The sequence below is a fragment of the Eptatretus burgeri genome, chromosome 5 (genome assembly GCF_056783735.1).
Source record: "Eptatretus burgeri isolate ZD-2024b chromosome 5, Ebu_testis_v1, whole genome shotgun sequence".
NCBI classification, from domain to species: domain Eukaryota; kingdom Metazoa; phylum Chordata; class Myxini; order Myxiniformes; family Myxinidae; genus Eptatretus; species Eptatretus burgeri.
In genome coordinates this window covers 34,367,409-34,382,107 of record NC_140965.1, presented here as the reverse complement: position 1 = coordinate 34,382,107, position 14,699 = coordinate 34,367,409, and the positions used below count along the sequence as shown (strand labels likewise).

The following is a 14,699-nucleotide window of genomic DNA, read 5'->3' as shown; positions in this document are numbered from 1 at the left end:
TTCCGGGCCTTAACAATATCTCCCATGTCCGAATCCTGGCTGGCATTTAGGTACAGACTATCGGACATTTTAAGTCCTTTCAACCTATGCTCCTTCAAGATTGGCACTGTTGTTCTATATTGATGTTAACCCAGTCCTCCATCAGCTGTCTGGGCATGAAAATAGGTTACATGTTTATCATTTTGTAGCCTGCCTAAGCCACAGACAGACATTATGGAAGGTCCAAACTGCAGAGGGCATTTGCTCAGGCTAAACCCAGAACAAGCTCGTGCTGAAGTTTAGTCATTAGGTAATCTGTAAGAAGTATCATTTTTTTGTTGTCATTTCATTTAAACAGTGCCTTTCACAAATTCTGAAGACCTTCTTCATGAGTGGTGCCATAAGTTGGTGCCACACCTCTTGGTTGGAAATGGATGCCCAAGTATCTTTAAGTATCTGCTGCTGTCGCAGCCTTCTTTTATTCATTCCCGAGGTTTAAAGTCTTAGTGCCATCGACAATATACGTCTTTCTTTGCTATCAATAACAGCAGCAAGTGTAATTGACTTCTCTGCATTTATCTGTAGCCCAGCCATGTCCAGCAGTGAGTGCGCTGCGTATAATGATGCTTGGATCCTGGCCAATGTGGTGCACAGAATCAGGTCAGCCAAGGTCTAGATTATTTGATCACCAGCCTTATACCCACTCCCTCCATCTGGTAAGTTGAATAGTACCATATCGAGGACACTACGGAACAATATCAGAGAGAGTGGGTCACCCTGATTGATATCGCATGTCATTGAGATGGGCACACTTCAATCGCAATCCAGGTGTGCCGTGCACCCATCGTAGGACTGCCGGAGGTTTGTCAAGAGGCAGAGGTACTCCCATCCATGCAGCCTCATGGATTGTCACTCCGTAGTTTGCCGAGTTGAAGGCCTTCGACATAGCCAACACATTGAGAAACGGGGCTCAATTTGCATGTGGCATCCTGCAGGATGCCATCCAAGATGGTCATGTTTTTCATGCAACATTTGCCCTTCCTGAATGTCTGTCCTCCGTGTTGGATGAAGGTGAAAGGCCCCCGAGAACAGCTTGCCGATAACTTTGTGAAGATGCATCAAAAAACAGCTGATTGTTATGGGGACGGAATTTGGAGGGTTTCTTTGAGTCGGCCACTTTCCAGATAAATACTGTCTTGTGTCTTTCCAGGCACGGGCAGACATCCCAAATGCAGCCAAGGGTTGTATTTAAAGCTTTCTCAGGCAATTACCTCCACTAGCAAATGTGGATGGAGGTTACGTTTTTGCCCTGGTTGTCTGGTTGTTTGTCTGTCTGTGAACACATCTCAAAAAGTTTTATGGATGGATTCGGAGAAAACTTGGTGGACAGGTTGGGTGTGTGGCAAGGACGAATCATTTCGATTTTGATGAAGATCCAGACACGATAATTTCTTTTTAATTATTCAAAGTAATTCTTCACCATTGAGAGATGGGGATTAAAACAATATAGTGCATAGCATGAGAATATGCTATGCACACATTGATGCCCAGAGAGCATCAATGCACATATTCTCAAATCATGCTCTTGCGTCTCTTTTGTCCGTTCTCTTCAGCCTTTGCTTCTTTGGCCACTTCCTCTCTGCCTGGATGGCCCATTCTAAAGGTATAACCAGAGAGTTGGTGTCAAAGCCACCCAATGCTCACCTGTTTATACATTTGTAGTTTTTAAAAAACTAGTCTAATAATATTTTTTATAAAGCATTGCAGTGAAGTCTGATCCAAATAATTTTAAAGCAATAGATGTATTTGTATATTGCATTCAGTAAACTAGGACACACATTAAATGAATGGCAAGCGTCTCGTATAAACAGGCGAGCATTGGGTGGCTTTGACACCATCTTTAGTTGAAATTTAATTTTTTTTAAAAATCATTTGTTAATTTCAACCTCACGACACCAATAGTATACCCCAAAGGAACCTCCATGCCAAATATCAGCATCCGAGATATTAAATGAATGGCAAGCTTCTAAAAAAATAACTTGCACCAAAAACTTTAACGTTGATGTGCTAGAAAAAAGTTAAGTTCAAAACAGGTCAAAAATTTTAAACATTTGAAATTATTTTTTAATTTCAACTTCACTACACCAATAGTATACCCCAAAGGATCCTCCATGCCAAATATCAGCATCCTAGTACACATATTAAATGAATGGCAAGCTTCTAAATAACTTGCACCAAAAACTTTAACATTTTGATGCTCACGCTGGGGGTATCGCTATAGCTCTCTGTTCTTCGAACAGGCGAGCTAAAAACAGATCTTTTCAAATGCATACCAGTAAGCATGAATTCCATGAATTTACTTGCAATTGGAAGCCTCATCACTTCTCAATCTCGCATCATCTTTCCTCTCTTAAAATAGCGTGATCTCTGACCAGCAGTTTATATTCCATCCCACTCACTCAATTATGGGCATGCTGCTTCTTTCTCAGCAGTGGTAGAAGATCTGGAAGCACCATCAGAAAGTATTGACCTTCTCCCTGGACAAATCTCAGGCATTCAACATAGTGTGACATGCTGTTATCATGCGTCTCAAGTGCAACACTGCCCACGTTTCATGGCATTTGTTGACCAAACCAAAGCATCTGATCTCATTTAACATGAAGCCCTGAGGAAAATCCGACCAAAAATTTGATGACTGCAAAGTGTCACCATTTTCCGATTGCTCCATGATTGCATGTCTGCAACCATCCGAAACAATGGAAGTACAACATAGTCATTTGAGAACAAGACTATATACATACGTACATACATACATATTGTTGTGCACCTGGGGTCAGGAGCGAGAAGACCAACAGGGAGGGAAGCTACCTTGGGTTCCCACCAGACTCTCTGAAATCGCAGGCCATTACACACGAATAACTTAATGACGTGGCAGGTCGCTAATTGACCGTGAACGCCAATAACTCGACCACGTGACTTAGGGTCCTCCGTCTGATACCGTTTACCTTAAGGTCACGTGGTTTAAATACCGGGGGACATGCCCTCGGTACGCCTCAATCAGAGGATCACCTTACTGGATCAGATGCAGTCGAGCGTAACTGCCAAGGACGTACCGGCTAGAAAAACAGATCATTGGGGAATAACGTCCCGGCTAAGCTAGAATACGAACCATGCTGAACCAATGAAGGGAAAGACGAAAATGAGCTGGGAACATTTCTATACAAGCACTTATTTACAATGGCGAAGAAAGGTATGTGGCACAGTAAATTGGGTTCATTTGTATTATTGCGGGCCAGGCGTCGGTTGAGAAGACCACCGGGGGGGGGGGGCGGGGGGGAAGCGATCTCGGGATCCCGCCAGACTCCCCGGAATTGCAGGCCGTGGCACACAGATAATTCCGTGACGTGGTGTGTCGCGAGCCGACCGTGAATGCCAATAACTCAACCACGTCACTTAGGGTCCTCCGTCTAGTTAATCCGGTTACCTAAAAATAACCACGTGATCTAATTAATGGGGGACACACCCTCGGTATGCCTTGTGCGAATTGGATCACTTTACCGGATCAGATGTAGCCGAGTGACACTGCCAAGGATATAGAGGCTAAAAGGAACAGATCGTTGGGAATAAAGTCCTGGCTAAGTTAGGATATGGACCATGCTACGGGAGAGTGTGTCGGAGTGGTACTGAGGTGTCGTCCACCAGACAGCGGTCTCCTTGGGTTAACGTGAGGCGGCCCCTTCGGGTGGGTGCCTGGAATGTCCTATCCCGACGAGAGGATGATCACCTGTCTCTATCATCTGAGCTCAAGCGTTTGGACATCGGTATTGCAGCACTCTATGAGGTTCGGAGACCGGATTGCGGAGAGATAATGATGGGTGGTTACACCTACTATTGGTCTGGTCGATCTGAGGGTTACTATATTCAAGGACTTGCAGTGGCTGTGTCCAATAAGCTGACCCCAATGATAATTGAGGTAACACCGGTCAACGAGCGTATTATGATACTAAGGATTCGTCACTCCTTAGGTGTCATTTCCCTGGTCTATGTCTATGCTCCGACTGAGGCGAGTGACCCCACCGTGAAGGACACATTCTATGCCACACTTGAGTCAGTGGTTGATCAGTGCCCCAGACGAGATACACTTCTAGTCTTAGGGGATTTCAATGCATCGACTGGAACTTAAAGGGATGGTTATGAGACGTGTGTTGGTCCCCATGGGTCTGGAACTATGAACCAGAATAGCACCAAGTTCCTTGACTTTGCAAGAAGTCATGGACTTAGGCTGGCCGGTTCATGGTTTCAGCGCCCACAAGCTCATCACTGGACTTGGTATTCCAACGCTGGCGGTGTGGCAAAGGTGATTGACCATGTCCTCGTTGACGGTCGCTGGAGGATGATCAAGAACTGCAGGGTCTACCGGAGTGCTCAGTTCCTCAATACTGACCACCGGCTTGTTGACGCAACTCTAAAGCTGCACCTTAAATCCTGGAGAATGGTACCATCCCAGCCAAGGCTGGATGTTGGCAAGCTCAAGGATGAGAGAGCAGCTGAGGAGTTTGCGAACAGGCTGAGTGGACATTTGGGGTGTCTGGGTGCTTTGGGGGGTCCTGAAGAGTTGTGGATTACCTTCAAGACCACCGTCCTTGATGTTGCCGGTGGATGTCTTGGAACTCACCGCAGGGCAAAGAAGAATTTTGTCTCTCAAGGGACACTGGATACCATTGACCAGAGTCGCAGGGCCGGGCTGAATGGCAGAGCTGAACTGTTTAGGGAGCTGAGGCATAAAACTGTACGTGCACTAAGGGTGGACAAGGAGGCCTATGTGCGAGGAATCTGTGAGGGAGTAGCGCATCACCTGTGGACAGGTGATTCTCATCCCGCTTTCAGGGGAATTCGTGCATTGCGTTCATCCAAGCCCATCCCTCGGAGCACTGCAGTTAGAGCAGAGAGTGGTAGGCTCTTAACAGAGGAGTCTGAAGTGAAGGCCCGCTGGGCCGGTTACTTTGAGCGGTTGTACCAGGCTGATCCACGAGCTGTCGAGTTGGATGTCAATGGTGTTACAATCCCTGTTGCTGACCCTCCAATCAATTGTGGTCCACCTTCGCTTGTGGAAACACGGGCTGCGGTGAACCGGTTGAAACGGTAAAGCTCCAGGGATCTGGCATCCATGCTGAACTTCTCAAGGCTGGTGGAAATGCTGCACTCGTGTCGTTGCATGCAGTTTTGTGCTCTGCCTGGAACATAAGGCATCATCTCAACTGATTGGAAGAGGGGCCTTGTCCCTCTCTGGAAAGGGAAGGGTGATCGCCAAGACTGCAACAACTACCGAGGGGTGACGCTGCTCTCCGTGCTGGGCAAGGTCTTTGCTCGGATAATTCTTGATAGGGTTCGCCACCATCTGCTTGAGCACCAGCGTCCAGAGCAGTCAGCCTTTACACCAAAGAGGTCAATGATTGACCGTATCCTTGCTCTTCTTGTCCTCACCGAACGCAGATGAGAGTTTCGGCAGGGGCTGCTTACAGCCTATGTTGATCTCTGTAAAGCGTTCGATTCAGTGAATTGAGATGCCCTCTGGAGGATTCTTGGTCTTCGTGGGGTGCCACCAAAACTGATCGATCTGATGTATGAACTCTACTCTGGTACTGAGAGTGCTGTGAAGTGTGGTGGTACCATCTCTGACTTATTTCCAGTTGTTACTGGAGTTCGTCAGGGGTGTGTACTGGCCCCCACACTTTTCAGCACTTGTATGGACTGGATTTAAGGGAGGATGTCGGAAAGATCAAGCTGCGGTGCATCGTTTGGGAATGTCTGCATCATCTGCGAAATCAAGGTCCGAGATTTAGTCATCTTTGCGGAGACTTTAGATATCCTTTTGGGGGCCCTTGAGGTGCTGAATGAGGAGCCGGAGCCACTGGGATTACGGGTTTCTTGGGTCAAAACTAAGATCCAGGCTTTCAATGACATCTTGGATGCTGCTGTCCTGTCTGTGCCTGTTTGTGGTGAGGATGTTGAGGTCGTGGAGAGATTCAGTTACCTTGGCAGTGATATTCATGTCTCTGCTGGCTGTGAGTAAAGAGGTCAATAGACGTCTGGGTCGGGCCTGGGGAGTCATGGATTCACTGGATCATGGGTGTGGCGCTGCCGGTACCTGTGTGGGAGAACGAAAGTCCGAGTCTTCAGGTCCTTGGTCCTTCCAGTCTTGCTCTATGGATGCGAGACTTGGACTCTGACCAAGGATCTGAGACGGAGACTTAATTCCTTTGGTACCAGGTGTCTTCGGAGAATCCTTGGCTATCGCTGGTCGGATTTTGGGGGATGCCAGACGGAGGCCCCTGGAGTACCGGCGGAAAGTGGATGCAGCGACGCGCTGTTCTGGCACATGCTCCCATACCTGACCTGACCTGCATCAATGAAGGAAAAGACGAAAACGAGTTGGAAACATTTCTACAAAGGATTTATTAACAGGCAGGCGAGGAAAGATATGTGGCACAGTGAATGTTGTTTATTGTTGTCTGGAGCAGGGACAGCAAGAAAAGTGAAAGGTGCGGAAATATACAAGCAACTTGCAAAAGCAGACACAGAGCAGAGCAGAGTTATCCCGATATAATTATTCTACACTCTTAACTTAAGCGAAGACAGGCGCCAGGATACATGTGCGCACGCACACGCACACACACACACACACACACACACACACACACACACACACACACACACACACACACACACACACACACACACACACACACACACACACCGATGAAGAGGAGTTGATGAAGAGAAAAAGGAGAGGAGATGAGGCTAATTGTCTCTCAATACCTTGCACGATTGCCCGATCGCACCACCAATACATTTTGGGGGGGTGGGGGGGTGCTCTGTTGGGCGATACCTCCCTGACAGCCGGTGCATCATCTCTTTCTTCGTGGCACTTCGTGCAGCTAGCGTCGGTCCAGTGAATGAGACTGACCGTCGGGCGTGCAGGGAGGGACTTGAGTGGAGAGAGATGACGAGGCGGTGAAGGCGGGGTCAGCAGGCAAATTGGTGGAGAAGGTGGTGAAGAAGGCAGAGTCAGCAGGCGAATTGGTAAGTTGTTGATAATGAGCAGACAGGAAAATAGTAATTCGCCTACCATCGACCATGCCCCGTACAGTGCGTGCGTGTCCTCCATTCTCCACGTGGTCAGCACATGGGTCCGTCCGCCATTAAGCATGCCCTGTACAGTGTGCGCGGGTCCGCCATTAAGCATGTGGCCAGCGTGCCGGTCTGCCCACCATCGAGCATGGTGTTCACGGTCATCAGAGGCGGTGGGATGCACGGTGCCAGCCCTGATCTGTGTCAGGGAATTGAGGGAAAGGATTGGATATAATTATTAATGGAGAGTTTGGAAAGGGCGTGGCCATGTGCACTTTGCAAGTTGCCAGCATGTAGGGTGCCATTTCTTACATCTCCTCGGGACGTGTTTGTAAATTGTCGCTGCACGTGAGTTTGACAGGCTGCGATTTCTGTACAAGGGCGTCATGTAAGGTGCACTTTCTGTCCAGAGGGTGGAAATTACCACTGCACGTGCGTTTGGCAGGCTGTGATTTCTGCAGAGGGGTGTCTGGTGTAATGCCTGCTTGGCCTTCGCTTAGGACCCATCTCACAGCGAAGGTTGCACGTGGCTGGGATTTACCTCAGGAATAAGAGTAGAAAAAAGAATAGGAATGAGGGCAGAGATTTAATCAGACCTAGCTATGAAGTTTACACAATGCACTGTCCCGTTGTTCCACGACACAAAAGGGAAGGGTTTGTCTGAACATATATTAATGGAATAACTGTCAAGGGACCACTGTATGATGGTTGCTATTGCTTTGGAGGGATGCGGTTCCCAGAACCGCCAACGTATGTACAGCAGAGGATAGCAAGGAATTTGTGGAGTGTGACAAAAGGCAAGCAATTTACAAAAGCAGACAGAGCAGACTTATCCCATTGGAACTTCTACAACGTTAACTTGTACTACGACGGGCACCATCACATACACACACAAACCCGAGGAAGATTAGATATCGTTAAAAAGAAAGAGCAGATGGGGACAAATGGCCTCGCAATCCCTAGCGCGGTCGGCCGACCAACGCAACCCATATGCTTAAGGAGACGTAGGGGGGAGGAATACTGGTGTCTAAGGTGTGGGAGTGTGAGGTTTGCTGTAGTGCAATATGGGGGGGGGGGTCGTGCCAGAGGAAAATGGGATTGCAAGTCAGTAAGTCTGCTATTTTGTGCTTCCAAAGGTGACGAGATCTAGGGTTGGAAAGAGGGAGGGGAGAGACGATGCGTGAGGTGACAAATCCCTAACCTAATCGTGCATCGGTCTGTGAGTGTGGCGTATACCTTCACTTGAGCGTTCCCACCTCGAGAGTTGTTGCGTTATCTCTGGCTTAGTAATTTTGCCAGGGCTCGTGGCAACGTGCGCTCCGCACTGGTCCTCAATAAGAAGAATGTCTCGGTCGCACACAAAGCAGGAAAGAGCAGAGACAACAAGAAACAGCCAACACAGAGCCGAGAGGAGCAGAGAAGAAGAGGGTGAAGCAGAGGGTGAGCAATCTCACACTCTGCCCTTTATAAGCCCTGGGCGAAGGGTGGGGTGACGACCCGAAAGCGACATGCTGTGACCCGAATCCTGCTCCTCTATTGGGCCACAGCGGCCCTAGCCATGCCCTGCCAGGCTCCCACAGCCCGAAACGGTCTCATTTGCCCATCTGGCTTGTCACAGCCCAGAGCTCCTGATTCAACATCGGGTATGAGCTGACACCCTGACCATGAACGTGCTCTGAGTGCAGTCTGAATGCTGAATAGCAATGCACACCCACCACCCCCCTCTGATGAGCCAAAATACACACCTGGGCCCTGCACCAAACTCCCAGATCGCCCTTCTTCGCCGCCCCTGTCTTGCCGTGTTCTGGCGACTGGACGAGGGTCATATCAATCCTGCGTGCTCACCCGGTACATCCCTGGTGAGATGCGGTCAAGCTATTAACGTCCGTTGCTCGGCCCCGCTTCGCATCGTCCGAAGACAGCCCAAGTTGTGCAGTACTCCTCTGTTTAGTGGTGAATTGTAGTGATGCAGAGGCACAAGGGGGTGTGGGAATATTTTTTTCCCATGTGGGAGGTGTTGGTAGTCGAAGTGGTGAGGTTTTGGTGAGCAAGGTGAGATGCCGGTTAGAAATTGACGCGCAGATTTGAATGAAATAATGGTGCGCCATGCATGTGCTATACACTATCTATCGTGCTTCTGTTGATTCCAAGCCACAGGAGGCTACTTGCTATTGTGAGCTCGCTATATATATATATATATATATATATATATATATATATATATATATATATATATATATATATATATATATATATATATATATATATATATATATATATATATATATATATATATATATATATATATACATATATATATATATATATATATATATATATATATATATATATATATATATATATATATATATATATATATATATGTATATATATATATATGTCATGGTGTGTTTGCTTACTTGCTTGATTTGTACCATGGCTAAAAGGAAAGGGTTGGAATGGAAATCAGAATAGAAGATAGAGATATCGTCAATAGACCGAGGTATTAGATCCACGCAACGTACTTCATCCCGTTAACCCACGAGACATGAGGGAAGGTCTGACTGCACGAAGATTTACGAAATAACTGCCTGGGGTTCACTGTATGTTGGGTGCCATTGCCTTGGCATGTGGTTTTGTAGAACTGCAACACGTGTGTCTTTATATATATATATATATATATATATATATATATATATATATATATATATATATATATATATATATATATATATATATATATATATATATATATATATATATATATATATATATACATATATACATACATACACACTCTCCAACCCAGGACCAACTCCTCCGCCAAGAAGTATTTGTCCACATTGTGACAGGATATGAGGGTATTGGATTAGTCTATTCAATCACTTTAAAAACTCACTAAAATCAACATTTTGCACTTTATCTGAAGACTTGTACTCACTTGTGAGTGATAGCCAACGAATGAATAATTAATGGAACCCTAATCAGTACTCTCCCAGTGGAGTCCTGGGCCCAGTCTCGTTCCTCATCAACAGAAATGACCTCTCCAATGCTCTGAAAAATTATCTTTTGCAAATGACTTCACATTGTCAGATAGTACCCCATCCCACTGGCAGGCAAAAGTTGTCGTTTTCTGCTGATCTGGAATGTGTTTTATCCTGGTGTGACAATTGGACCACGTCTTTCAATCCTGGCAAATCTCAGTATCACCCTGTCATTCCAGAAGGAATATCAAACTAATCAGCCATTTGAAAAGGTTCAGCCTTTTGAAGTTCTCAGCCTCACCATCATCCATAACTTCTGTTCTGACAATATGTTCAGTCTGTGGTCAGCTTGGCGATCTTCCGTCATTCCAAATCATTTCTTGAAAGATCGGAACTGCAAGGCCAAAAATTTAATTTGTTGCCCAACGGAGGTAACTGCTCTCCCCGATAGATTTGTGCCCTTGCAATGCATTAGTCTTTTCTGAATTCTGTTGAATCTAAAGTTCAACATTGTTGACATCGCCCATAAATGGACAGAAGCACAAGTCTTATCTTTCTTTCATCATAGACGAGGCTTTTGTGATAATGTGCAATTGTACATTTTTCTTTTTTTTCTTTTTTTATCCCCCGCCGCGTGGCAGAAGGGGGATATTGTTGTCACCCAGGTCGTCCGGCTGTCCGTCCGTCCGTCCTGGCGTCCACATTTATAGCTGTGAGTGCGATAACTCATAAACTGTTCCCCATATCGATTTGAAATTTGGGTCACACATGTACCACCTGAAAAGGAAGAACCCTATTGATTTTGGGCGTGGCCGGATCCAAGATGGCCAACTGGGGCGGTCATCTTGAAAAAAATGTTTTTTGTAATAAATGGAAAACCGCTTATCTGATTTCAATTATTTTTGGTTACTACGTTCCTCACCCCTGGGGAACTTTTTCGAGATGATGACCAAATGGTGTCTTGTTTCCAATTCACCTCCCTCATTATCTGGAATATGTATGACCTTTTTCATTCAATGGTGGGAGATTCCCCATCTCTGATGGTATATTTCTTTCTTCTTTTCCTCACCTGTGAAACTTCCTGAATCAATTGTCACGAGCTCTTTCCAACACTTGAAAATAGTAATATATTACTGAGCTTTCCTACACCTGCTGCAACTAATGGGGATGCCTATTCGTGGTGGTTGCAACCCCCAATGCAAATTGGGGGCAAAATCTCTTTCCCACTTTTTTGTGGCCCTGGCTTCATGAAAGCGGAGGTACACCATCTTGAATGTAGGGACCTCCGGTTCTCTCCTGGGAGATTGATTGGTTGTCTCCATGCCGCGAGCCGTTTCGAGAGAACTGTCTGGGGTTGTACAACAATGACGATGACACCTGCTGAGACGCAGTTATCACCCTTCTACAATTCCTTGCCTTGTGTTGTGATGCATGTTTGTTTGTCACACTTTTTCCATTTGTCCCATTTTGTCTGTTGATATGCTTTCCCCTATTGTTCTACTCTTGTATTTAAAAAAGGTGTCTTTTTTTTTTCTTTTTCTTTTTTTTGTGAAACCCTGCAGACTAGTTCATTACCAAACCATGATCGATTTTCCATCAGTCATTCTCCTGTCTTCTATCACTCAAATTTTCTTAAAATTCCACACTTCATCTTGACCCATTTCCCTTGAATTGATGAAGCCATGTTTACATTTTTGCAAACATGGGTAAAAATGTGTGGCTTTTTTGTGGCTGCTTATTTAGATGTATGTATGTATGCATTTTAAAATAAAAATGCAATTAAAAAAATCTGTTTTGACTCTATTTGCAGGTGATTCGCAAAGGTTGGCTCACTATCCACAACATCAGCATCATGAAAGGAGGGTCCAAGGAGTACTGGTTCATCCTTACTGCTGAGAACCTCTCTTGGTACAAGGGTGAAGAGGTAAGCACAGTGGCCACCCTGGCCTTTATGAATAAAATGAGCCTGGTGTTGGTTCACTGGTTAGGGGGGCGGCTTGGGATCCTAGGGTCCTGAGTTCAAGCCCCGTCCGTGGCTGAATTAATACACCAGGGGGTTGACTCAGCCTGTCATCCTTCTGAGGTCGGCAAAATGAGTACCAGTGCCAGTGTGTGTAATGGTAGAGGGGCACTGCATCAGCGACACAGTCGCGCTTAAAGAAATGATAGCTACCCCGACAGCTAAGCTGCCATACGACCACCATGAATAAAATAATTACTGGCACACTTTTTTTCTTTAAAAAAATTTATATATATAAATATATATATATATATATATATATATAGATATATATATATATATATATATATATATATATATATATATATATATATATATATACCTGTGTTTATATTTGCTGTATGCTTATTGATGACCAAGGGTCCTGCAGATATGTCTGCAAATTTCACTTGCAGGAGATGGAATAGTAGATAGATATGATCAGTACAGTATATTGGATTTGAACCTGGAAGCACAAGTTCATAAATCAACGACTTTGATGGAAATGCCAAGCAGGTGAACAAAACCTCGACTTCCTTATATTCTCTGACTCTACAACCTTCTTCATTTTTAACCTCCGCCATCGAAGATCGGAGGTTACTGTTTTCACCCCTTTCTGTTTGTTTGTTTGTTAACCTCTGCCATCGAAGATCGGAGGTTACTGTTTTCACCCCTTTCTGTTTGTTTGTTATCTTGCCAAAACGAAGTTTTTGCAAGATATGTAAGTCAGCTTGTATGTTTTATTTATTTATTTATTTATTTTTTTGTTTGTCTGTAATCACGCATAAAAAATTCTGCAGAGCACAGTTATCATTGGAAATTTTTGTAACTTCACATATCAGAGGCCTATAGAGGTCCCTTTCAGCGCATAAAATTTGAAGGTCAAAGGTCAAGGTCACTTTGTTGCAAATCAGGGGAGTCGACGAAACCCTTATTTTTTGAGTAATTTTGATCGGATCGTCTTCAAAGTTCATGGTCTGGCGCTCAACTGATTAATTTTTGGTGGCGATTGGCCTAGACCTTCATATGTTTTTTTTTTTTTTTTTTTTGTTTGTTTGTTTTTTTTGTGTCTGTAATCACGTATAAATCACTCTGCAGAGCACAGTTATCATTGGAAATTTTTGTAACTTCGCATATCAGAGGCCTATAGAGGTCCCTTTCAGCGCATAAAATTTTGAAGGTCAAGGTCAAAGGTCAAGGTCACTTTGTCGTAAATCAGGGGAGTCGACGAAACCCTTATTTTTTTGAGTAATTTTGATCGGATCGTCTTCAAACTTCATGGGAATATAGTTCATGGTCTGGCGCTCAGCTGATTAATTTTTGGTGGCGATTGGCCTTGACCTTCATGGTTAGCACCTAAGGTCAAACATATTTGACCCCAAGGTCAAATTTTCAATTTTTAGGAACCATATCATGCAGTACCTCAAATTGAACACCTCGATGAGTGCTTTCTAGATATGTCAAGCTTGAGACATTATGACGTCATTTGGTGACGTTATGAGGCAAACGCATATTTTTCATGGTTACTCTGTAGAACGATTCTCATCGGAATCTCTCGTAGGCAGATATTCCTCAAGGGGTCGCTCCTGGTGCTGTGTTAACCTCAGTGTGACCTTATTTGTTTGTTTGTTTGTGAATAGTATTACGGAAAAACTCCTCGACGGATTTCGACGAAACTAGGGTAGGGGGGATTAGGTATGGTCCAAGGATCATGCCATTAGATTTTGGACTTGGTCCAAAATCCAATATGGCCGCTATGGTGGCCATTTTGAAAAAATATTTGAATTTTTTTTTTTTTTGCATTTCTACATGTTTTAAGTGATTTCCAACCCCCCCCCCCCAAAAAAAAATTGTTAGAGAAAAAAATTTTGCAACTTTTTTTTCCACAAAATTTCGATATATTATTTTTTTTTTTTTGCATTTTTACATGTTATAAGTGATTTCCAACAAAAAACATGCCAAAATTATAATTGCGGCTGATTTTGGAACTTCAGGTGGATATACCCACGTAAAATCAATTTCTCTCTCAAGGAATCTCGTTATGACGAATGAATTGAGTATGTAAAAGTTAAAAGGGAAAGTTGCAAACTATAACTCTGTGAGCACTGTTGATGTCAAATTGAATGAATAGGATATCAGGTTCACTTGAGTGACCTAGCAGTATTGGCGGCGGAGGTTTTGCACTCTACCGAGTGCTCCCCCTCTAGTTTGTTTGTTTGTTTGTTTGTGTGTGAAAAGTATTACGGAAAAACTCAACGGATTTCGACGAAACTTGGTGGAGGGGTTAGGTATGGTCCAAGGATCATCCCATTAGATTTTGGACATGGTCCCCCCCCAAAAAATAAATTGTTACCCCCCCCAAAAAAAATTGTTAGAGAAAAATAATATATATTTTTTGCATTTCTACATGTTTTAAGTGATTTCCAACCCCCCCCCAAAAAAAATTGTTAGAGAAAAATAACATTTTTTGCAACTTTTTTTTCAACAAAATTTTGATTTCTTTTTTTGCATTTCTACATGTTTTAAGTGATTTCCAACCCCCCCCCCGCCCCCCCAAAAAAATGTTGGAGAAAAGAACTATAACTCTGTCAGCACTGTTGACATCA

At 44.3% G+C, this 14,699-nt stretch overlaps 1 protein-coding gene across 11 annotated transcripts in view; it reads left to right on the top strand.

Annotated features, from left to right (window-relative positions):
* The window catches only part of LOC147026201 (dynamin-1-like), a 176,466-nt gene that overhangs the window by 75,327 nt on the left and 86,440 nt on the right, over positions 1-14,699 (top strand). For all 11 annotated transcript variants that reach the window (XR_015058152.1, XM_085881375.1, XM_085881374.1 and 8 more), the window contains exon 14: positions 11,905-12,018. Coding sequence is in view for 10 of the 11 variants with exons in the window: in XM_085881375.1 (XP_085737501.1) it covers positions 11,905-12,018 (114 nt within the window). In the remaining variant the exon portion in view is untranslated. The remainder of the gene's footprint in view (positions 1-11,904; positions 12,019-14,699) is intronic.